Below are 25,387 nucleotides of genomic sequence, written 5' to 3' on the forward strand. Positions count from 1 at the left end.
GACTGACATGGGGCTCAAACCCATGAACAATGAGATCATAACCTGAACTGAAATCAAGAGTTGATGCTTAACTAAATGCACCAGCAGGTACCCCCGATCTTCTGTTTTATCTTGTCATTTGCAACCACATGGAGAGTGCTAAAGAGTATAATGCTAAGTGAAATAAGTCAGTCAGAGAAAGACAAATTAGCATATGATTTCACTCATGGGTAATTTAAGAAACAAAACAAATGAGCAAAGGGGGAAAAAAAGGGACAAACCAAGAAACAGACTTTTAACTACAGAGAAATGATGGTTACCAGAAGGCAGGGGAATGAAGGGAGATGGGAATTAAAGAGTATACTTATCAGGATTTAACAAAATAAACAACGGAAAAATTTAAAAATAACAATAAAGCAGGTCTATTGTACAAAGCATACAGTTTGATCTTGCTTTTTACCCATTCTGCCAATATCTACCCTTGATTGGCATGTTTAATCTATTTACATTTAATATATGCATCAAGTAGGATTTACATCTCTCATTTTAATTTTTGCTTGTTATAGGTTATGTCTTTTTTTGTTCTCTATTCCTCCATTACTGCCTTTTAAAAAAAAATTTTTTTTAATGTTTATATTTTGGAGACAGAGCATAAGCCAAGCCAGGGAGGGGAAGTGGGAGAGGGAGACACAGAACCCAAAGCAAGCTCCAAGCTCTGAGCTGTCAGCACAGAGCCTAATGCACGGCTCGGACCTACAAATGGTGAGATCGTGACCTGAGCCAAAGTTGGATGCTTAACTGACTAAGCCATCCAGGTGCCCCTGCGTTCTTTTGTTTCAACTGTTGTACCATTTTAATTCCCTTAATGTTTCATTTACTATTTTTAATTTTTTTAATGTTTTTACTTATTTTTGAGACAGAGAGAGACACAGCATTAGCAGGGGAGGGGCAGAGAGAGAGGGAGACACAGAATCTGAAGCAGGCTCCAGGTTCTGAGCTGTCAGCATAGAGCCCAATGCGGGGCTTGAACTCATGAACTGTGAGATCATGACCTGAGCCAAAGTCGGACACTTAACCGACTGAGCCACCCAGGTGCCCCTCATTTACTATTTTTAAAAGCAGTTTTCTTAGTGGTTACCTTGGGGATTACAAATTAGCACCTTACATTTAAACACTATAGCTTGGATTAATGCTAACTCAATTGCAATAGCATACAGAAAATCTGCTCCAATATATCTTAATTCCTCCACCCTTACATATCTTATTGTCATAGAAATTACATCTGTATATATTGTGCACCTACTAACTTACAATTATAACTACTGCATTAAGTTGACTTTTTAAATTTTTTAAAAAAATATTTATTTGAGAGAGAGGGCATACAAGGGGGAGAGGGGCAGAGAAAGAGGGAGAGAGAGAATTCCAAGCATACATGGGGCTCGATCCCATGAACCATGGGATCATGACCTGAGCCAAAGTCAAAAGGCAGATGCTTAACCAACTGAGCCACCCAGGCATCCCCCTACCCCACTTTTTAGAGACATGCTTGAGCAAGGGAGAGTAGAGGCAAAGAATCTTAAGCAGGCTTCACACCCAGCATGGAGCCTGACCACAGAACTAGATTTATGACCCTGAGATCATGACCTGGACCAAAACCAAAAGTTGTATGCTTAACTGACTGAGCCACCCAGGCACCCCTATCTTTAAGGGCATTTGTCTTTTAAATAAGAAAAAAGATGTACTAATCTTTAACCAGTGCTCTTTATTACTTCATGTGTATTTGAGTTTTGGTTGGATAGGTCTACTAGCAATGGATTCTCTTGGTTTTTGTTTACCTGGGAATGTCTTCATGTCTCCTTCATTTTTTAAAGGATAGTTTTGCTGGATATAGAATTCTTTGATGACATTCTTTGTGTTTTTATTTTCCTTCAGCACTTCATTTATATCATCAAGGCTCCGTTGATTCTGATGAGATGTTAACTGCACAGGAGGAGTCATTTTTCTCTTGCCGCTTTTAAGATTCTGTTTGGTTTTGACAGTTTGACAATAATGTGTGTAGATACAGAACTTTTTGAGCTTCTTCTAATTTATCTACTTCTTGAATGTACAGATTAATGTTTTTCATGAAATTTGTGATGTTTTTTGCAATGACTTCTTTTTCATTTTCTTTTTTTCCAGTAAGCTCTATACCCAAAGTGGAGCTTGAACTCATGACCCCAAGAGTCACATGCTCTACTGACTGAGCCAGCCAGGCATCCCAGCTATGGTTTATTCTTTCCATTCCTTTATCTTTTTTCTCCTCTCCTTCTGGGATTCAGCATGTATGCTGGTACATGTGATGGTGTCCCATGGGTCTCTGAAGCTCTGTTCATTTTTCTTTTTATTCCTAACACTAGATAATTTCAATGTATTTTCAAAATTGCTGATGGTTTCTTTTGCCAGGTCAAACCTATTGTAGAGTTCTCTCTAGTATACTTTTTCATTGTAGGCATTGTATTTTCATCTCTGGAATTTTTATCAATATTTTCTATTTAGTGAGACATGGTTGCCATACTGTTACTTCTTTGTATCTGGTTTCCTTTAGTCCTTTGAACATATTTTTAACAGGTTATTTAAGGTTATGGCATAATAAAACACAACATTTCAGCCACCCTTCTGAACAGTTTCTATTGATTTTTTAACCTGTAAAAGGGACATACTTCCATATTTCTTCATGTCTTGTAACTTTTTATTGAAAACTGGATATTCACATAGTGCAGCTGACCTGCAAATGAGATTCCCTTCCTTCACACTTCACTCACGCTGCACTCTTTCTCTAGCAGTTTTCAGGGCGGATAATCATCTGTTTAATGTCTACCTGTTCCATTCTATTTTAAGCTTCTTAAATGGAAGGAATTTTGTTATTACTCTAAGCCCAAGCAACTTACCACAAGGCATGCTATTTGTTATTTTTGGAATAATCTAATAACTCTAATTCTGAAGGTAAAAAGTTATTACCATTAACATATATATTCAGGAATTTATTCTACCAAAACAAAGTGACCTTTGTGAGGTAGATGGTCAAGATACTGGTCATCTAGACCAACATTACCTAGATTCAGGGCCACTTATGACACATGGGCATTGAAGGTATGAAATTAGAAATTAGTCTGACACACTGTGTGAGGCCACAAATTCTAAAGAGTACTAAATCATAAGTTTTTTTTTAAGTAAAATAAAAAGATAGTATAAAAGAAAAAATAGGTTAATTCGAAGTTTATCCTATAGATTAATGCAAAAACATTAGTGATTGTATAGGGGAGTATTAGGATACTTAAAGAGGTACTATGTCAATATATACTTTTTTAATTAACAGTGCTTTCAAACAACATGGGTTATTAACTAATCTACGTTCTTGCTTTCCATACACATTTCTTTATATTTCTTGGACTATTCCAAATTTCATAATATTCACGGAACAAATTTCATTGAAACTGTTATTTAGAATAAAGATGGAGGGGCGCCTGGGTGGCTCAGTCGGTTAAGCGTCCAACTTCGGCTCAGGTCATGATCTCGCAGTTTGTGGGTTCGAGCCCCGCATCAGGCTCTGTGCTGACAACTCACAGCCTGGAGCTTGTTTCATATTCTGTGTCTCCCTCCCTCTCTCTGACCCACCCCTGTTCATGCTCTGTCTCTCTCTGTCTCAAAGATCAATAAACATTAAAAAAAAATTAAAAAAAAAATAAAGATGGAAAGTAGCTCTATAAAGACAGCTCAAGTCTATTCAATTCAAAGAATCAAGATCTAAACATACTAATTTTCATCTTTACTAATCTATCATTATTATTGGATTATTTAAAGACAAAGTAGCACAGGGACAACTCATTTTACTGCACTCTGCTTTACTGGGCTTTGCAGATATTGCTTAAAAAAAAAAAAAAAAAAAAGAAACTGAAGGTTTGTAGCAACCCTGCCTCAAGCAAGTCTATCAACACCACTTTTCCATTTGCTCACTTTGTGTCTGCTGCATTTTGGTAACTGTCATAATATTTCAAAGTTTTTAGATTTGTTACAGTGATTTCTGGTGGTTACAGCTCAATGCAAGTTCAAATGATGGTGAACATTTATTTGGCAATAAAGTATTAAAATTAAAGTGTGCACATTGCTTTTTTAGACACAATGCTTTGCATATTTAACAGATTACTGTATAGTGTAAACATAACTTTTATTCACATTGGGAAACCAAAAAATTCATCTGACTGGCTTTACTGCAGTATTTACTTTACTGTGGTAGGCTAAAACCAAACTCGCAACATCTGTGAGGTAACGTCTGTACTGAAGTAAATGGATAAATAGCTATTAATGAACACAATGCCCAAATCAATCACCTACAAGAGACTTTTAATTTCATTCTGGTAGATTACCTCATCCATCACCAAATACATAAATTACTACAGTATATATATTTAAGTACATACACAGAGAAAAGAACATAATACTGAAAAATGAATTATTATCTTCAAAAGATATATTTTTCCATTTGTACTAATTCCATTGCTCTTTTGAAATGTTCCTTGTTTAAATCTCTCTAAATCCCCTTTAAATCTTTTTTTTTGGAACCAGGAAAAACATAAATATATACAAATATTCCTCCATTACCTACAGAAAATTGCTTTACACAGATCGGCTAACTTGGGAGTTTTAATAATAATCTTTGAATTATGTAAATTAATCGTTTGACATTTTACTATGAATGTAGTGATGGTGTTGACTTAGTTTCAATTCAAAAATCAAGGATTTCATTATCCTATAAAACATATTCAGAGTTCAAAGTATTTAAGGGGGGTTAAACAAAATGCAAACATTTAATGCAACATTAAGCATGTGAAATAAAAACTTGATTGCCTAAAGAAAGCATGCTATGCTGTTACCCTGGTGACAGGTTAAAAAAGGGATTGTGAGCTGAATAGCTGTATGATATGAAATTAAAATGTTTCACATTGAACAATCCAAAATGAATTGGGAAAGGTTAGAGTAGAGGAGAGAGAAATCAATTCTCCAATGGCAGTAGTGAATGGGAAAGAAGTATGAATAGGATTTGCCAGTGGGGTGCAACAGCTGCCAAATATCCTGCAGCCAAAGAATTACAATAATACTGATGAAGTGTGCAAGAGCTTCTGGAATCATTGCAGGGAATGGAGAAATTCTCCTGCAATAATGAGGCCATTCTGTCTTCTGTTCAGCTGGTATGGTGGAATCAAAGAAAAAAAATATTTTAAAGTGTAATACTTAGCAAAAGAAAAAAAATGTATAAATAGGCCATCTTAGCCATTAATAGTGTGTGCTTGAACTCACGTAGATTTCTAAATCACCCAGGACGTGGTCATATTAAGTAACAAAAAATACTGTAACAGAGATAGTAAAAAGTAAGGCAGGCTTAAAGGTTAATGACTGAATTAACATTTTCTCCCCTTTGTTGCTTTTAGGAGACTTATTTGCTCAAATCAAAGTAGGCATTTCCAAAGGCAAAGCATGGCTATGTATGTTTGTGAATATATACCCAAAGTATGATTTTTTTAATGATATAGTCAGTTATCAGAACATCCACTTCATTCTCATAATGAAGTAGTTTACCTCAGAACATATATGAGACAAGTATGATAAAAAGTTGTATTTTATTGTCACAGATGGTATAAATCCATTAATAATGTGTCCTTTTAAACTCAGAGACATTTCAGTAAAAGAACCAATTGCATCTGTGCAACAATACTAGCTTTTCCTTGGGAACTATTTTCATGTGGCTGCTTTTTTCTATGTTTCTTTCCCTACTTATCTTTCAATGATTGTGATATTTTAAAACCTCAAACTTTATCATCTAATTGAAAACTTAGTAACAGGTAAGAGAATTATAAATCCACAACCAGGAAAGGAAAGAAGGAAAAAAACCCGAGATAATTGCATCTGTCAGGTAAAAATCACTAAAGAATTGATTCTCTGTTTTATCAGGAAGCCAGAAGAGGAAAGAAACTACAATATGAGTGTGAGTCATGTGAATGTAACTTTCCATTATGCCACTCTGGCTGACACTGAAACCCACGGCAGGCTCTGTAGCCCATCTACATACCTGATACATATACCCGACACATTCCACGGAGGATCAACTCCCAGAGGCGGTGATACACTGACTCCACATAGCCAAAGCAATCTCTCCAAAAGTGAACCCTACGTATTTTAAAACCTTCCAGGCTAAAGTCTTTTCAACAGTGTTATCGTTGGCCACAGTGAAGGAGTTCCCTTTCCTGAGTCTTTCGCGTCTGCTCAAATCTCAAGAGAGACATTAGAAGCTTTAAGTAGAAACCAGAGAGTCAAACGGTCTTGTTCAGCCCCATGCAAATCACTCAGGATAAGCACTTAAAAAAAAAAATCAGAAATCATCCGATCTAACACTGCTGTTCTCAGAGGAGGAAACAGGAGTCAAAAGTTGAAGCATTTGTACAGAGACTTGGGCCACCTGTATACTTGGAAGTGGTGCTGGCACCAAAATTCTGAGTCCTGCCACCTCATTCCGGGCTGATGCCAACTGGACCACACCGAGCACAGACATTTCAGTGCCAGCTGAAGGAGCCAAAAGAACCACAGATGACATAATTTTCCTAACCCCAATTACTGAATAGGGGGACTGCCATAAACAAAATAAGCTAGACAGAGGTGCCTGAGTGGCTCAGTCGGTTAAGCAACCTGAGTCAAGGCTCAGGTCATGATCTCGCGGTTCATGGGTTTGAGCCCTGTGTCCGACTCTGGGCTGAAAGCTCATAGCGTGGAGCCTGCTTCAGATTCTGTGTCTCCTTCTCTCTCAGCCACGTCCCTCCTCACGCTCGCTCTCAAAAATAAACATTAAAAAAAAATTCTCAGGATTTATCAATTTTATAAGAAAAAGGTTTTCTACAGATGTTAATTTTTTCAAGTTGCTAATATTGTACAGTCTTTAAAAACCATTTTTTCAAAAACTATTAATGCAGAGAAATGTTGACAACACAACATGCTTTAAAAAAAAAAAAAAGACATCCTTTCAAATAGAATGGCCCATTTTCTGTAAAATCAAAATAACACACTTCATGTACATACATAGAAAAAAGGCAAATCCTCCTAAGAGTTTCTAGAACTTACAAGCTGCCATTTCTCTCTCCCCACCTGTTCTCAAACACCCCTCAATCCACCTTCAACCACCACTTCCCACACAACATTCCTGAACACTGCCCTCATCAAGGTCCCCATGACCTCCACATTGCTAACTTCAACAGTCAACAGTCACTCTTCAAATCATGTATGTCAGTTGAACACGTCTTCCTCCTTGAACCCTTTCTGCACTTGGCTCTCTCAACTCCACCCCAGACTAATTTCCTGCTGGATCTGCCTCTCTTCCCAACCTGTTATTGTGGAGTGTTCCAGGGCTCAGGCCTAGGACCTCTATGCCTGACCAGCTTCCTGGCTCCTACTCTTTCCTCCTTATGGTTGTTTACAATATTGCAACCACAATGCTCATTACTACACATGGTACAAGTTCTTTGCTCGAGACTCTGCAATGCCTCCCCATTTCACTCAGTGAAAACCGAAGTCCTTACAACAGCCTACCCAAACCAACTCTAGCCCTACTAGGGGAGCTTGCTTACTCTTCTCATTACATTGGCCTCCTTGCTATTTTTCAAACAGGTGGGGCATACTTTGACCTCAGGGGCTTTGCATTTGCTGTCTCCACTGACAGGAAGGTTCTTCTTGGAGATATTCATGTGACTTGCTCCCTTCTACCATTAGGTGTCTGCTCTAAAGTTCATCTTCTCATCCTGCTAATCTTTCTTGCCATCCACTTCCCTGTGATCCAAATTAAAACTCCAACTACCCCATACTCCACCTCCAGGATAATCGATAATCCATCCCTGTTTATCACCAAAATATTTATCATCATTATCATTCTCATATCACACAGTTTACTGACCTGTTTTGTCTATCAACCATCTGTTAATTAAATGTAAGCTCAATGGGGGTAGGATTTTTTGAAATCATTTGTTCCCTGCTAATTTATCTAAATTTTCTTTTCGAAATGTTTATTTATTCATTTTGAGGGGTGGGAGGGGCAGAGAGAGGGAATAGAGAGAAGACCAAGCAGGCTCCATCCACACTGTCAGCACAGAGCCCAACACAGGGCTCAATTTCACAAACTGTGAGATAATGACCTGAGCTAAAATCAAGAGTTGGACTCTTAACTGACTGAGCCATCCAGGTGCCCCTAAAATATCTTAAATTTTCTAACTCAATTCTTATAATGATCAACAGATGATATTAAAAGACATGTGATTATACTTAATATCTGTATACTATTCTTTTATTCAAAGTGGAATGGAAGAACACACCCTTAACACAAGAAAAAAATATTTCCTACCAACTGCCAAAGTATCTGTTAATATTGAAATGCTCAAGGTATTTGTTAGCTAAAAATAAAACAAGCATGCATCATGACCATTACCCTTGAAATGGAATCTCTGTCATTAGAAATTCTAAAAAAGAAAATTGGGCAAGGATAGCTAAAATTAAATGGGTATGTTAAGTATTTTATATCTCATTTGACATTGACAAAAACTCATTAAGAACTACTAATTATCTTCATATTGCAGATGAGGAAATAGAGTCCAAAAGAGATTAAATAATTTATCCTAAGATAATAGCTAGGGACTGGCAGAACCAGGGGAAATCCAAGTCTCTGGCACAAAAGCTTTGCTCTTAAACATGAAACTGTACTAGAAGCTCTAGCAGAAAGGAAGGCATGGGGTAATTAGAAAATGCGGAGGCCACTTTGGTTACTCAACATCTATCTCATACCAGAAAATCATTCCAAGACAATCATGATAATCCAATTCCCTTTGCAGTTATTGGCTTACGAATGGGCAGGAGACTTACTTTTGGTCAATAGGAACTGAGAAGTAGCTGCTTGAGGATCATCTGGGAAAAGTTTGCTCAGACATAATCCTTTGAATCCTATCTAGATTTGACTTCCAGAACTCCCTACAGCCATCCTGCTATCACAGCGTTATGAAAAAGCCACACGGAGAAGAAAGTGAGGCTAAGAAAACTACAGAAAAGTAGCATCAGCAGATAACCATACTGAACTTTATCTTTTCTCTTCTCCGAGCTTCCTGTTCACTGTGAAGCAAGAACGACTATCAGTCTGAATCAATGGCTCTGTTACCTGTATCCAAAAGGATCCCAAGTGATTTAAAAGGTTATATGATTGCCCCTCTTGAAATCAATTAAAAAGGTATTACAATGGATTTTTTTACAACTAGTAAGAATTATTACAAAAGAAATACAAATACTAAAGTGGTCAAACTCCTGGTGATAGAAAGAATGGTGGGTGCCAAGGGCTTGGGGCAGGAGGTGGGTGGGCAGGTGAAGAAATGGGATGTTATTCGAGAGGGTGGAATTTCAGTTCTACAAGATGAACACCTTCTAAAGATCGGTTGCACAACACTGTACATATAGCTAACACTAATGTACTATATACTTAAAAATGGTTAAGATGGTAAATTCTGATATGTTTTTTTACAATTAAAAAAATAAATACAAATATCATTAGCTTCTCTTTATGAAATGAATAATCATTTTAAAAATGAGAAAAAGATCCCATCCATAATACAATATATAAACAACCAAAGAATAATAATACAAAAACATAAACTATCCAAGAATAACAAGAAATCTACTCTTACAATAAAAAAAATTATAAAGCTTTAATGAGAGAATCAAAGAGACTTTGATAAATACAGTCACATTTTCTGAAAAACCTCAACATCTGATGTCTATTCTACCCAAATTTATGTAGCTTTAAGGCAATTCTAATATCAAAGTGCTTTCAAAGCTCAGCCAGAAGAATGACCAATAAATTTTGGGAAGAAAATAATAAATTATTAATATAAGGGTAGAATGACAAATGCAAATGAAGAGAAAAATTTGGAAGTAGACCCTAATGTATTTAAGAATTTGGCATAGGATGGGGCACCTGGGTGGCTCAGTTGGTTAAGAGTCCAGCTCCTGATTTTGGCTCAGGCCATGATCTCATGGTTCTCATGGCTGAGATCAAGCCCTGCATTGGGCTCTGTGCTGACAGTATGCAGCCTGGTTGGGATTTATTCCCTCTCCCCCTCTCTTTGTCTCTCCTTCAACTTCAAAATAAATAAACTTTAAAAATAAAAGAATTTGGGGTGCCTCGGTGGCTCAGTTGGTTGAGCATCCAAACTTTGACTTGGGTCACAGTCTCATGGCTGATGAGTTCAAGCCTTGCATCCAGCTCTGTGCTGACAGCTCAAACCCTGGAGTCTACTTCAGATTCTGTGTCTCCCTCTCTCTGTGCCCCTCCCCTGCTTGTGCTCTCTCTCTCTCAAAATAAAATAAACAAAATAAATAAATAAATAATTTTTTTCAAGTAAATTAAAGAATTTGGCATAGGATGAATGTGACATTTAATAATCAATGAGGAAAGAACAAATGAATAAATGGGACCAATTCTAAGAAAACAAAGGAAAAAAGAGACAAACCAAAGGACATACTCCTAACTATAGAGGACAAATGGGGGGGGGGGGCGTGGTGAGAGATGGGTGAAATAGGAGATGGGGATTAAGAGTGCACTTGTCGTGAGAAGCACTGAGTAATGTATAGAAGTCTGAATCACTGTATTATACAACTGAAACTAATATAACAATGTATGTTAAGTACACTGGAATTACATTTTTTAAAAAATGGAACTGATTCTACTGGTTAACTATATGAACAAGCAAAATTAGATCTCAACCTCCTATCACTTTGCAAAATAAGCCTGAAATATGAAACACCAGTGTAATAAAGAAAAACTATAAAAGAATAGAAATAGAATATAAGTAAATACTTGATATAAGGGTTTTTTAAGGGAAAAAAAAAAGCAAAATAGGGGCACCTGCCTGGCTCAGTCAGTGGAATGTATCACTCTTGATCTAAGGGTTGTGTTTTTGAGTCCCACATTGGGTGTGGAGGTTACTTAAAAATAAAACCTTAAAAAAAAAAAAAAAAGATTGATTTGACTAAATTAACATGGAAAACACACCCTACTGGTGTCTCATTTGCTGGACTGTAAGATAAGACATCTCATTTTTTTCACTAAAGATAATCAGACCCCAATTTCTACTTTCTTTTCATATTCAAAGCTACCTAATATAAATAAACAAAAAAGGCCATTTCTTATTCTTAATGATTTTTGCTTATCTATAAAACATTTACTTAGTTTTGTACAATATAAAATTCATTTATTTTTTTTTTTAGTTTATTTATTTATTTTGAGAGAGAGAGAGAGAGAGAGGGAGGGAGGGAGGGAATCCCAAGCAGGCTCCATGCTGTCAGCAAGGAGCCCAATGTGGGGCTTGATCCCATAAAATCATGACCTAAGCCAAAACCAAGAGTCCAACAACTTAACCGACTGAGCCACCTAGACACCCCTTATTTCTTCATAACAAATCAGGTAAAAGAATTTGGGTACTGAAATATAATTACACAACATCAATTATTCTCACAAAAACTTACGAAAAATATTATTCCCATTTTAGTGGTAAACTTAAGCTTAAAGTAATATATCTAAGGTCACATTACAATAAGTGGTACAGTTATGACTGGAAACCAGACTTCTAATTTTAAATTCTATTTTTTTCCACTAAACCACAGAATGTATTTATGTAACATATGCATATCTACTTAGACGTGTGTGGTGTGGTGGGGGGGGGGGGCTCTGCACACATGCACGCAAGTCACACAAATGAAAGAGAAGGAAAGAAAGAGGAGGGGAAGGGATGTGAGGGCAGCAGGAAAAGAGAAGGGAGAGCGGAAGTAGGGAAGGGAGAGATGGGCAGAGAGAGGGAGTGCATGAGTAAGCACACACTCACTGTTAGTGACTAAATGTTTGTGTCCCCACTCCAAAAACTCCAATGTTGAAATCTAATGCCTCATATGATGGTATTTGGAGGCGGCGGCTTTGGAAGGTAATCAGGTTGTGAAGGTAGAGCACTCATGAAAGGGATTATGCCCTTATAGGAGGAGGCCAGAGAGCTAACTTGCCCCCTTCCCACCATATGAGGATATAAGAAACAGGCCTTCAGCAACATAAAAGAGAACCCTCACCGGAACCCAGCCAGGGCGGCCCCCTGATCTCAGACTTCCAGCTCCAGAGCTGTGAGCAATGTTTGTTATTTAAGCCACCCCGTCTATGGTAATTTGTGAGAGTGGCCCAAACTGAGACACTCATATGTATTTCTGTCTTGCTATCTTTGGACATACAAAGAGATACTACTTTATTTGAGAAGTAGGTTGGAATATTTTATAAATAAAAGGCTACCAAATCACAATGAAGAAACTCTTTTATAACATACACATAAGTGAATCCCAAATGAATTCAAGAGTTAGATGTTGCTGATTTTCTCAGAAGTTCACGTTTAGGAATCTGAACACATTCTCTGGGAAATGGAAAAGTACAAAGAAAGAAAGAAAAGGAAGCAAACAAGCAAAAACAAGCCACAAAAATATATATGATGAAATTACTATAAATCTGCAGTAAAATATTTTTATAAAACCCATGGAATCAACATTTACTTTGAAACACCTTAAAATAGTTTCAATATACCTCAGTGTAGCTGCACTATGAGGACTGACATGCCAAAAGGAGTCAAAGGCTTATCCTGAGCCATACCCCCTGCCAAATTCTTACAACATACAAGGTTAAGTGAATGCAAAACAGCACTTTGCTAGGGAAGAGAGACCTGGTCACCAGCCTTCCACCACCAGGGAAGTTGGTACAGCTCTCCCAAGAACTAATAATCATTACATGATAAATTAGCATAACAGAAAGATAATAATCATGAAATTAGAAAATGTAAGTGATAAAGCTCAAGAAAGCCTAGTTGACTATTTACTTAGCTACCAGACCTAACCAAAGAAAGCAACAGGTGTAGAAATAACAGTGGGAAGGACAGAAGTACAGAAGTTTAGAGAGAGCACAGTGGCGTTCTCACTAGCGCTTGAGAAGCTTGGGATGGCAGAGGTGGACTTGAACAAGAATAAAGAAAGGAAAGGTCTTGCTCAGAAAGGTGATTCCTGACCTGTGAACAAGCATTTAGATCCAAGGAAAACGGGCATATCTTGAACAAAACTAAATGAAAGATTACTATAAGGGACTAAATTGTTTCCTTTACTCTTTTTTCCTCCAATCATTATCTGTTAGTGCAACAAATTATTAAACCAAACCACACTGCAACAAAATCACTCTCACTTCAAATAACATGAAGTGATTGTTTAACACAACTTTCAAGCATTCATTTCTGTCAAAAGAATAACTGACATGAAAATTAAAAATAATTATCATGTACTTCTGTAAAAACTTAATTGTGTTTGCCAAATTTATTTGCGGTCATCCTGAGAAAAATTGCCATTGTTCTGACATTAATGTTTTGTTGGGTTTTTTTCTTCTAAAAGGCACTGCTATCTTCTTACTATCCAAATACTATGGGTACATATCATCAGTGTCTTTTTCCAAGTCATAAATGATGAAAGAATAAAATCCATAGAGATATTGGGAAAATAAGATCAGCAGCCAAAACAAGCCACACAAAGGAAGGGCTGAGGGCTACTGGATCTGGAAGCATAAACATTACATGAGCACACCCATGATGGAGAAATGTGCAGCCACACCTGGAGGCTTGACTCTTAGACACCATTCCCAAGCCAATAATGAAATCATGCTTCGTGAACCAAAATGTAAAGATTCAATCACCTAACATCAACTTTGATGTCAGGGACCTTTTCGGCAAACAAGCAAAAATAACTTAGATTTACTTCGTTTAAGTAAGATTATACTCTGCCAAAAAAATCAATATATTTTGCTAGATATTACAGGTCTCTGTTGTCATGGGTAATACTGTTTCACAATAAACTGGCTTACTAAATGAGTAAGTTCCATAGAAAATAAACTCACCCAAAATAGATCATTGTTATATAGGTAACATGTGCACAGTTATTTACATAACTTTTAGCCACATATTTTATTAATATAATTTTTCCAACTTTTAAAGAGTAATAAATTCAATAGTAATATATAGAGGAGAAGGATTCTGGGATGATGGCGGACTAGGAAACATCAGGAATGTGTCTACCCTCCTAAATGACGATTATACTGGCAGAATCTCTCTGATATTTTTAGTTTAGAACTCCAGCCCAGTCAAAGGCTTGCCGACTTCCAGGTTAAAGTGGGATGGTAAATTGCAATCAATTTTGATCAATTTCAGGTCTTACCAGAGTAACAGCTAGTCATCCCCCAGCCCATCCCCAGCAACTGGCAGGCAGCTTGGCATGTGTTCCTGGAGCAGCGTCCACACGGCTTGTGGAAGCCAGGGTGGGCAAAAAAAGGATCCTGTCCTCCAAATACTAGGCATCTGTGTTATGATGATTGACTACTGCTTGTGATCACAGAGGTGCAGACAAAAAGGTAGACAGCCATTGTTACTGCACCTCCTCCCAGTGTTGCAAGCCCCTCCCTCTGGCTGAAGGGACTTCCAGGGGATTTAAAGGGTCAGTACCCCCATTTGCCTCCTTCATTTTCTGCTTTTCCCCCTGTCAGGAGCCAGACAATAAAGACTAAGACATTCAAAACAACTGCATTTATAAGGGAAACTGGAAAGTGACTGTACACACCCAGCGAAATGCTCAGAAAAGACCTGAGAAGACCTTACATTTACACCTCAAGCTGATCAGCTGATTGCTGGCATAGAGACAGTCTACAAATAAATGCAGATAACAACAACAACAACAACAACCAGTAAACCCTGAGGAAAGAGGAGAATCTGATTTCCAGAGTTACCACATTAACAGATTCAAATGTCCTATGCTCAACAACAACAAAAAAATCACAAGTCATATACAAAAACAGAGAAGTATGGTCTTCTCAAAGAACAAAATTAGCAGAATATGACCATGAAAAAGAGCTAATGGCAGATATAGTAAACCAAGACTTTAAAACAACTCTCTCTTAAAGATGCTCAAAAAACTAAAGGAAGATGTGAACAAACAATGTGAAAACAAAATGAAAATATTAATAAAAAAATTAAAAACCTATAAGGAAATTTAAAAATTCTAGAGCTAAAAAAGTACAATAACTGAAATGAAAAACTCACTAGGATTAAAAGGCAGATTTGAGCAGGCAGAAGAATCAGCCAACTTGAGAATAAGGTAAGAGAAATTCTCGAATTTGAAGAACAGAAAGACTGGGTCCTGTGGGACACCATCAAACAGACGAATGTATTCACCATGGGAGCCCCAAAAGGAGAGAGAGAGAACGGGGTAGAGAAAATATGTGAATAATGGCTGAAAACTTCCCAAATTTGATGACAGGCACGAATATAAATATTCAAGAAACTCAATGGACTCCAAGTAAGATGAACTCATAGACCCCCAGGAAGACACATTACAGTCAAACTTTTCAAAAGCCAAAGAGAAAATCTTGAAACTAGCAAGAGACAGACAAATCATCACCTCCAAAGGATATTCAATAAGACTGTCCAATTTTCAACAGAAATTGAAGAGGCCAGAGGCGGTAAGCTTATATATTCAATGTGCTAAAAGAAAAAAAAAAAAACAAAAAACAAAACAACCTGTCAACTAAGAATCCGAAATCCAGCAAAACTGGATTAAGAAATAAAATTGGAAATTAAGACATTCCCAGATAAAGGGAAACTGAGGCAGTTTGTGAGTTTGTGACCACTAGACCTGCCCTGCAATAAATGCAGAAGGCAGTCTTGCAAGCTGAAATGGAAGGACTCCAGACAGTGCCAGGAAGCCACATGAATAAATAAATGTCTCAGTAAAGTCCATATTATTATGGACAATAATAATAGCTGTTATTATTATAACTTTTTTTGAAAGTCCATATTCTGTTTTCTACATAATTTAAGAAATTAATGCATTTAAAAGAATTATTAATTTATGGTTTGGGGCACAGAATGTATGAAGACGTAATTCTGTGACATCAACACCTGCATCCAGGGAACCACTGATCTTCCCATCATTATATTTTTGCCTTTACTAGAAATTTCAAATAAAACTACAGACTATATAGTCTTCTTTAATCTGGTTTCTCTTAGCAGGACTTTCTTGTTTTTTTTACATGGTGATACATATACCAGTACTTTTGTCTACTTTACTGCTAAATAGTATTTCATTGTATGAATATACCACAACTATTTATCCACTTACCACTTAATGTACATTATTCTAGTTGGTGTGTATTAGTGTAGCAATGTGATTTTGTCTTTCTCTAGTGATTAATGATGCTGAACACCTTTTCATGAACTTATTGCCATTCATATAACTCCTTTAATAAAGATTTCTATTTTTTTAATTGGGGTGTCTGGCTTACTTTTGAGTTTTAAGAAGTACTTATACATTATAAACTCAAGTTCCTTATCTATATACCTATATATCTATATATCTCTGGATACATTCTGCCATTTGCTACATATTTTATAGTTTTCTCAATGGTATCTTTTGAAGAGCAAAAGTTTCCATATGTTTTATTAATTCTGTAATAAAAATTTTTAAATATGCTTCTAAAGACTAGGGAATAAAAATAATATTCACAACATAATATTACAATGAAAAAATAGAAGTCAAACTATATTCCCAATATGACTCCATGTGAGGTATATGCATGCTACATGTATGTATGTCTATAAATATACACACATATATACACTTAGAAAGGAATACATCAAAATGTGAAAAAGTAGTTCCTGAAAAGTTTGTGGGATACAAGTAATTTTTATTCTTTTCCTTTTTAAACCTTTTTCAGATTTTTGCCAGTGGTAAGTCAGTACTCTCTGAAAATAATTTGAATACATATCTTAAAGATCAAACCACTTCATTATTAGTGACCCTCAGGACTTCAGAAATGATCAAGGTCTAAATAACATCTGAAGGGCATCAGGATATGAACACTATATTTATCAAAAGAATAATAAAAAAATTATACAAAGTATGATTCTGGATTTAAAACAAAAGCTAGGGGCGCCTGGGTGGCGCAGTCGGTTAAGCGTCCGACTTCAGCCAGGTCACGATCTCGCGGTCCGGGAGTTCGAGCCCCGCGTCGGGCTCTGGGCTGATGGCTCGGAGCCTGGAGCCTGTTTCCGAATCTGTGTCTCCCTCTCTCTCTGCCCCTCCCCTGTTCATGCTCTGTCTCTCTCTGTCCCAAAAATAAATAAAAAACGTTGAAAAAAAAATATTTAAAAAAAAAAACAAAAGCTAGATACACACATCCCTCCAAAACATCCCTGTTGCAACAGAGCTTGATGGAAACAAACTGCAATGATAGAAGGTTCTTTCTATCACTCAGTTCAGTAGCCACTAACCACAGTACAGCAGTGGCTACAGAGCACATGAAATGCGGTTGGTGACTACACAGATAGTGGCACTGAAACCTGAGAAACTGAACTTTTAATTTAATTTCAGTTCAAGTAAGCACACATGGCCAATGGCTACTACATTGGCCAGTGCAACTTTAGGGAAAAAAAACAACCAGATTCATGGCTTTATTGCCCACTTTCCTCCTCCTTCCATCATTCAGTAATTTACTGATATTCGGTAACCTCTCAACTCTCCCTAGACATCTATCAAATCATGACTTAAAAAAAGATTATACATTAATCTACTAACGGGTATCTACCCAAGGGAAACGAAAACACTAATTCAAAAAGATACATGAATACTATGTTTAGTGCAGCATTATTTACAATAGCCATTTCCTACACACACACACACACACACACACACACACACACACTCACAGAGAGAGAAAGAGAAAAAGAGAGAGAGAATATTACTCAGCCATAAAAAAGAATGAGATCTTGCTATGGGAAACAACATGGAGAGACCTAGAGGGTATAATGTTAAGTGAAATAAGTCAGAGAAAGACAAATACCATATGATTTCACTTATCGTGGAATGTAAAAAACAAAACAATGCAGAAACAGACCCATGAATACAGAGAACTGATGGTTGCCACAGGGGTGGGGTGGGGCATGGGCAAAACAGGTGAAGGGGAGGAGAAGGTACACGTTTCCATTTATGGAATGGTAAGTCCATATGAAAGCTACAGCATATGGAATACAGTTAATGGTATTAATAGTGTTGTAGGATGACAAACGGTTACTGTGTTTACAGTGTGCACAGCATGTAGTATAGAACTGTTCAATCACTATGCTGTACACCTGAAACTAATGTAACACTGTGTGTCGACTATACTTCAATAAAAACAAGTGGGAAAAAAAAATCATCAACTAAGCTTCTCTCTGTTGAGAATAGGAACAAATGAAGAGTACTATTTACTCCAAGATTTTCTGAGTAAAACCAGTCAGCCATTAAGATACAGCCGAAACCCAATCTACTTCTCCTCTACCTAATTCTCAGAGGGTAATCTGAGTTTCTGATCTGTGTTCTTCGGAGCTGCTCAGTCACCTGCCATCTTTTCTCTTTTTCTCTTTGTTCTTCCTCTTGTGGAAAAGCAAAAAACATGGAAAAGAAGTTGAAGTGACACAGTTTTATCAACAACATCACCCTAGCAAGTCATAGACTGTACTTGCTAAAGTAGGATTATGTTAGCAAGGACATAGAAATTCATGTTAAGTAATTCTGTCATTTAAAGCCATTAATTTCATGATGACTTTGTTTTTATTTGCCCTGATACAAAGGATATTTTTTCTTTCACTTACATTTCTAGGAAGCTAAAAGGTATACTTAGGGATCACAAATAACTAACTCAACCTGTTAACTCTTTCTTGTATCTTATAAATGAATTTCTTATATATATGTATATTTTAGCTGCTCAGACTCAATCCTAATTTTTAGTACTATAACACTTTTCAAAACTTTGTCAACAAAGTTAACAAAGATTAACAAACGAAGTTATAAAACAGAAATAATAAAATACAAATTACTTAAACAGATATTCCTCAGGGCTTCAGAGTATCTTCTTACCTCTAATAATGTCCAAATTAGCAGGGTCAAGATCCTTTTTTCTGAGTTAAAAAAAATCATTTGAACAAAATAGAAGCAATACCATTTTTAAACAGTGTGATTTTATTATACGTCTGCAAACACTCACAAGATTCAGAACTATGATCAGTTATATCTTTTATTAGCTATTTTCTATGATTAGATTGTCGGTATTTGTTCATTTATGCTGTCTTAAATAATCTAACATACCTTGAATTTTCATGTTCTTGAAAATGTTGTGCTCTTAATTGGAATGCCACGAACAATGATGATGCTATTGCCAATAATTGGTTTCTCTCATTCTCTGTTAACTTGTGTCCTGAGGGAAATCAATCAATCACATACATCTTGTTAACATCTAGTGCTTCTAACTTATAGAATTATTAGTCATTCAAATAAGTATTTTATCAAATATCTATTATAGAGCTAATATTATACCAGGCACTGAGGCATGTACTGCGGAGGGAAGAGAGCAAGATTATTCAAATAAGACCAAAACCCCCAAGTGAGTCTATCAATTAGTTCTAGGAATTTGGTAATAGACCCCTCAATGGCCTGGATAAACTGCACTCTTCCAGGCTTTGAAAAGTTCCTGATGAAAACGACTCACATGACCCCATACTTACCCTATATGAGGATTACAAAAATTTGGTCTTAGTCTTCTCAAAAACAGTCTACAAGAGCACTTCTCAAAGTGTGTCCTATGGGCTATCAGGAGTCCCCAAGAACCTTTGGGGACTGCAAGGTCAAAACTACTTTCACAATAATGCTAAGATTTATTTGCTTCTCCTCCATCATTTTTTTCAGGTGTATACTGTGGAGGTTCCCTGATCCAAGAGATATATGTGTGGTGACTTCATTGCTCTGATGTCAACATATAATGGATTTATTACTAGTACTATAAAAATAAATTTAAGGGGCGCCTGGGTGGCTCAGTCGGTTAAGCGTCCGACTTCGGCTCAGATCATGATCTCGCGGTCCGTGAGTTCAAGCCCCGCGTCGGGCTCTGGGCTGATGGCTCAGAGCCTGGAGCCTGCTTCCGATTCTGTGTCTCCCTCTCTCTCTGACCCTCCCCTGTTCATGCTCTGTCTCTGTCTCAAAAATAAATAAACATTAAAAAAATTTAAAAAATTTTTTTAAAGAAAAAATTTAAAAAATAAATATTTTTAAAGCTCCTAAGTTTCTTCTTCTTTTTTACAAATTGTTTTAAAATATTTTTTAAATGTCTGTTTATTTTCGAGAGAAACAGAGAGAGAGAGAGCAAGCTAGGGAGAGGCAGAAAGAGGGAGTGACAGAGAGCAAAGCAGGCTCCACGCTGTCAGCCCTGAGCTGGATGTAGAACTTGAACCCACTAAATGTGAGATAATGACCTGAGCCAAAGTCAGATGCTCTACCGACTGAACTACCCAGGCACCCTTCTTCTTCTTTTGTTAATGTTTATTTATTTATTTTGAGGGAAAGAAGGAACATGTGTGCAAGCAGGGGAGCAGAGAGGGAGAGAAAGAATCTCAAGCAGGCTCTGCACTGTTGGTGCAGAGCCCAGTGGGGGTGCTCAATCCCACAAACTGGGAGATCATGACCTGAGCTAAAATCAAGAGTTGGACACTTAACCAACTGAGCCACCCAGGAGCCCCTGAAGCTCCTAAGTTTTAATTTATAATATGGCAACTATCAACGGATATAACCACAAAAGCTCTTTGGAGTATAAAGAGGACCAGTAAAATGATCTCCAACTTCACTGTGCATCGGCCCAAGAACTTGCATTTCAAACAAGCTTCAGGGTGGTGCTGATGCTGCATGTCTACAGATCTCAGCTTGAATAGAACTATTTTAGACACATGTTTACCAAATTGCATAATACAAACCACTCAAGTAGTTCATGAAACCAGTTTAGTGGGTCATGACCATAAAGACAAATTATGTGAACATTTTGCACCCCGAATCTTTTGTGGATGTGTGTACACTAATCAAGATGCAGAAGAGATTTCTTACAGTGGTTGAAACAGTCACTCCTCTAGACACATTTGCACATTATGTCATCAGCAGGGAAAAAGGCAATACATTATGAGAATCCTTTCCTCTGCAGGACACTGGTTCAGTGTTTCATTTGGTCTAATTGCTAGCTGCACTAAGATAATATTGAGAAAGGAGATTCCCAAATAAAACTCACTATTATTCATCACATCTCACAGAGAAATTGATACAATGTATATCAATTTTAATCCTTTTATTGATACTGGAACAGATTTGCAAATTCTACCAAGGACTAATTCCCAATAAATTTCTATCTGATATAAACCTGCTGAAAACTTATTTACTTCTACAATTTGTTTCCACAACTTAAGAATCTCTCAGGTAATTTTAACAGAGTAGTGCTGCAGAGATGATCTATTTCATCCTCCATGCAGTGCGAATGCCTCTTCTACAGCACTATTGGATAGATGGTTATCTAGGATTGATAGAACCCCAATAGTTGGAAAGTGACAAACTCAAAGATTTCTAAATAGATGGTTACTTCTCATACTGAATCAGACTGCTTCTACAAACTTTTTTTTTAATGTTTATTTTTGACAGAAGAGACAGAATGCAAGTGGCGGGGGGGGGGGGGGTGGGGAGAGAAAAAGGGAGACACAGAATCCGAAGCAGGCTCCAGGCTCTGAGCTGTCAGCCCAGCCCAGAGCCCAATGCGGGGCTTGAACCCACAAACCACAAGATCATGACCTGAGCTGAAGTCATACTCTTAGCTGATTGAGCCACCCAGGGGCCCCAAACTTTTTAAAAAATTTTATTTGAGAGAAAAAGAGAGAGGGTGCAAGCATAGGAGAGGGGCAGAAAGAGAGACAGAATCTCAAGCAGGCTCCACACTCAGCACGGAGTCCCAAGCAGGGCTCGATCCTACGACCCTGGGATCATGATCTGAGCTGAAATCAAGAGTTGGATACTCAACTAACTGAAGCACCCAAGCGTCCTGAGTCAAACTGTTTCTTTGTGACTTCCACCCAACTTTTCCAATCTGAAGTAATTTTGAATAAGTCTATTCTAATTCTATTCTTTCCTATGCTTGTACATTACCCATCTTGAAGGATATAGACTGCAGTTATACACTCTGCCACTCATTAAAATGGTTTTATATCTTGACCATCCTTGGAGTATCTAGCCACATTGAAAAGATACTTTTCAGGTCCAAAGTGGCAGCGTAGAAGATATTCTATCATAACTATTCTTATGATAATGGTTCTAGCATAAGGCTACTCTTGATCACAGATCAGAGGGGCCTTGACTCCTGTTGTTCTCTTATGGCCTGATACCCACAACATGTCTGCCCTGGCTCTGACCATGGACTTCTTCTGAATGTTCTTCATTACTATGCCCTCAGGTTTTTCCTTGCTGAAATCTCTGGCGCAGCTGGTCCTGGTGTCTTGCAATCCATGATCCAAATGTTGTTCCTAACTAAATTAGACTAAAATCCAGCCTAACCACCTGGACCAAAGCTGATCCAAGGCAGAAAGTGGCCCTGACTGAATCTTAGGTTTGAGATGAAGATTAGTTCATCACCTGACTCTTTCACCAGAGTGATCAATACAGTATGCCCTACCAACTACAAAAGTGACCCATTTTGTATTAGACACAGTCAACAAATAAACACAGATCAGTGGCCAGGGCCAACTGCTGGGTCAAGCTGATTACAGCTGCATTATTCCCTATTAATGAGTCCTCTCTTCTCCAGGCTAACCACCTATAGTTCCTTCAAAGTTCTTGATGTGAGATGGATCTCATACCATCTTTTTTTTTTTTTAACATTTTTTAAATGTTTGTTTTTTTCTTCAAATGTTTATTTATTTTAGACAGAAAGACAGTGCGAGCGGGGGAGGGACAGAGAGAGAGGGAGACACAGAATCTGAAGCAGGCTCCAGGGTCTGAGCTGTCAGCACAAAGCCCGATGCAGTGCTCGAACTCATGAACTGTGAGATCATGACCTGAGTCAAAGTCGGACACTCAACCAACTGAGCCACCCAGGCATCCCTAAATGTTTATTTTTGAGAGAAAGAGAGAGAGAGAGAGAGACAGAATGAGCAGGGGAGGGGCAAAGAGAGAAGAAGACAAAATCCAAAGCAGGCTCCAGGCTCTGAGCTGTCAGCACAGAGCCTGACACAGGGCTCAAACTCACAAACCACAAGTCATCATACCATCTCTAATAAGAGGTTATGATTTTCATTATCATAATCACTTTCTTTTGCACACACCCCAAAAAACTGAAGGACAGTTTTTTTAGTTCTTTTCTTAAAATGGTATCTTTTATAAATTGTGAGATAAAAGACATAAAAATGTAAAGGACTTGGTCTAATATCAGAGCCATGTTGAGATAGTCTTTGACTAGAGGTTATATAATAATACTATGGCTCTCCCTATCAAAATAACACCAGCATTCTTCACAGAGCTAGAACAAATAATCCTAAAATTTGTGTGGAACCAGAAAAGACCCCAAATGACCAAAGCAATCTTGAAAAAGAAAAGAAAGTATGAGGCATCACAATCCCAGACTTCAAGCTATACTACAAGGCTGTAATCATCAAGACAGTATGGTACTGGCACAAGAACAGACACTCAGATCAATGGAACAGAACAGAGAACGCAGAAATGGACCCACAAATGTATGGCCAACTGATCTTTGACAAAGCAGGAAAGAATATCCAATGGAATAAAGACAGTCTCTTCAGCAAGTGGTGCTGGGAAAACTGGACAGCGACATGCAGAAGAATGAACCTCGACCACTTTCTTACACCATACACAAAAATAAACTCAAAAAAAGGGGCGCCTGTGTGGCTCAGTCGGTTAGGCATCCAACTTCGGCTCGGGTCATGGTCTCACGGTTTACGGGTTTGAGTCCCACATCAGGCTTTGTGCTGACAGCTCAGACCCTGGAGCGGGCTTCAGATTCTGTGTCTCCCTCTTTCTCTGCCCCTCTCCTGTTCACGCACTGTTTCTCTCTCCCTCTCAAAAATAAACATTAAAAAAACAAATTAAAAAAAAGAAAACTCAAAATGGATGAAAGACCTAAATGTAAGACAGGAAGCCATCAAAATCCTCGAGAAGAAAGCAGGCAAAAACCTCTTTGATCTTGGCCACAGCAACTTCTTTTAACTCAACACGTCTCCGGAGGGAAGGGAAACAAAAGCAAAAATTAACTACTGGGACCTCATCAAAATAAAAAGCTTCTGCACAGCAAAGGAAACAATCAGCAAAACTAAGAGGCAACTGACAGAATGGGAGAAGATATTTGCAAATGATATATCAGATAAAGGGTTAGTACCCAAAATCTATAAAGAACTTATCAAACTCAACACCCAAAAAACAAATAATCCAGTGAAGAAATGAGCAAAAGACATGAACAGACACTTCAAAAGACATGAATAGACATCCAGATGGCCAACCGACACATGAAAAAATTCTAAACATCACTCATCATCAGGGAAATACAAATCAAAACCACCATGAGATACCACCTTACACCTGTCAGAATGGCTAACATTAACAACTCAGGCAACAATGGATGTTGGCAAGGATGCAGAGAAAGAGGATCTCTTTTGCACTGCTGGTGGGAATGTAAGCTGGTGCAGCCACTCTGGAAAACAGTATGGAGGTTCCTCAAAAAGCTAAAAATAGAACTACCCTATGACCCAGCAATTGCACTACTAGGTATTTACCTAAGGGATACAAGTGAGGTGTTTCGAAGGGACACACATGCACCCCAATGTTTATAGCAGCACTATCAACGAGAGCCAAAGTATGGAAAGAGCCCAAATGTCCATCAATGGATAAATGGATAAAGATGTGGTGTATATATATATATACAATGGAATATTACTCAGCAATCAAAAAAAATGAAATCTGGCCATTTGCAACTACGTGGATGGAACTAGAGGGTATTATGCTAAGCGAAATTAGTCAGAGAAAGACAAATATCACATGACTTCACTCATATGAAGACTTTAAGAGATGAAACAGATAAGAGAAGGAAAACAAAAATGATATAAAAACAGGGAGGGGGACAAAACATAAGAGACTCTTATAGAGAACAGAGGGTTACTGGAGGGGTTGTGGGAGAGGGATGGGCTAAATGGGTAAGGGGCATTAAGGAATCTACTCCTTAAATCATTGTTGCACTATATGCTAACTAATTTGGATGTAAATTTTTAAAAAAATTAAAAAATTAAAAAAAACATACTATGGCTCAAAACAAGACATTAATATTAGAGTATGCTTATAGTCTAATATAGATCCATATAGTATACAATATATAATATATAAAAATACTCATTTTAGC

At 37.5% G+C, this 25,387-nt stretch overlaps 1 protein-coding gene and 1 long non-coding RNA gene across 12 annotated transcripts in view; both read right to left on the reverse strand.

Annotated features, from left to right (window-relative positions):
• The window catches only part of PCCA (propionyl-CoA carboxylase subunit alpha), a 435,628-nt gene that overhangs the window by 168,520 nt on the left and 241,721 nt on the right, over positions 1-25,387 (reverse strand). For 10 of the 11 annotated variants that reach the window (XM_086708562.1, XM_086708568.1, XM_086708558.1 and 7 more), the window contains one exon: positions 19,273-19,381. In XM_086708562.1, the coding sequence (XP_086564688.1) occupies positions 19,273-19,381 (109 nt within the window). Of the gene's footprint in view, positions 1-18,057; positions 18,561-19,044; positions 19,086-19,272; positions 19,382-25,387 lie in introns of those variants that run through there. The other variant, XM_086708604.1, reaches the window with a different exon arrangement.
• On the reverse strand, positions 11,320-17,986 carry LOC147584641 (uncharacterized). The gene is made up of 2 exons (XR_015251994.1): positions 17,324-17,986; positions 11,320-17,083 (listed from the first exon to the last, which is right to left on the reverse strand). It is a non-coding gene; the product is annotated as an uncharacterized LOC147584641 (long non-coding RNA).

The sequence above is a fragment of the Puma concolor genome, chromosome A1 (assembly GCF_028749965.1).
Source record: "Puma concolor isolate L17-30 chromosome A1, mPumCon1.1.hap2, whole genome shotgun sequence".
NCBI lineage: Eukaryota > Metazoa > Chordata > Mammalia > Carnivora > Felidae > Puma > Puma concolor.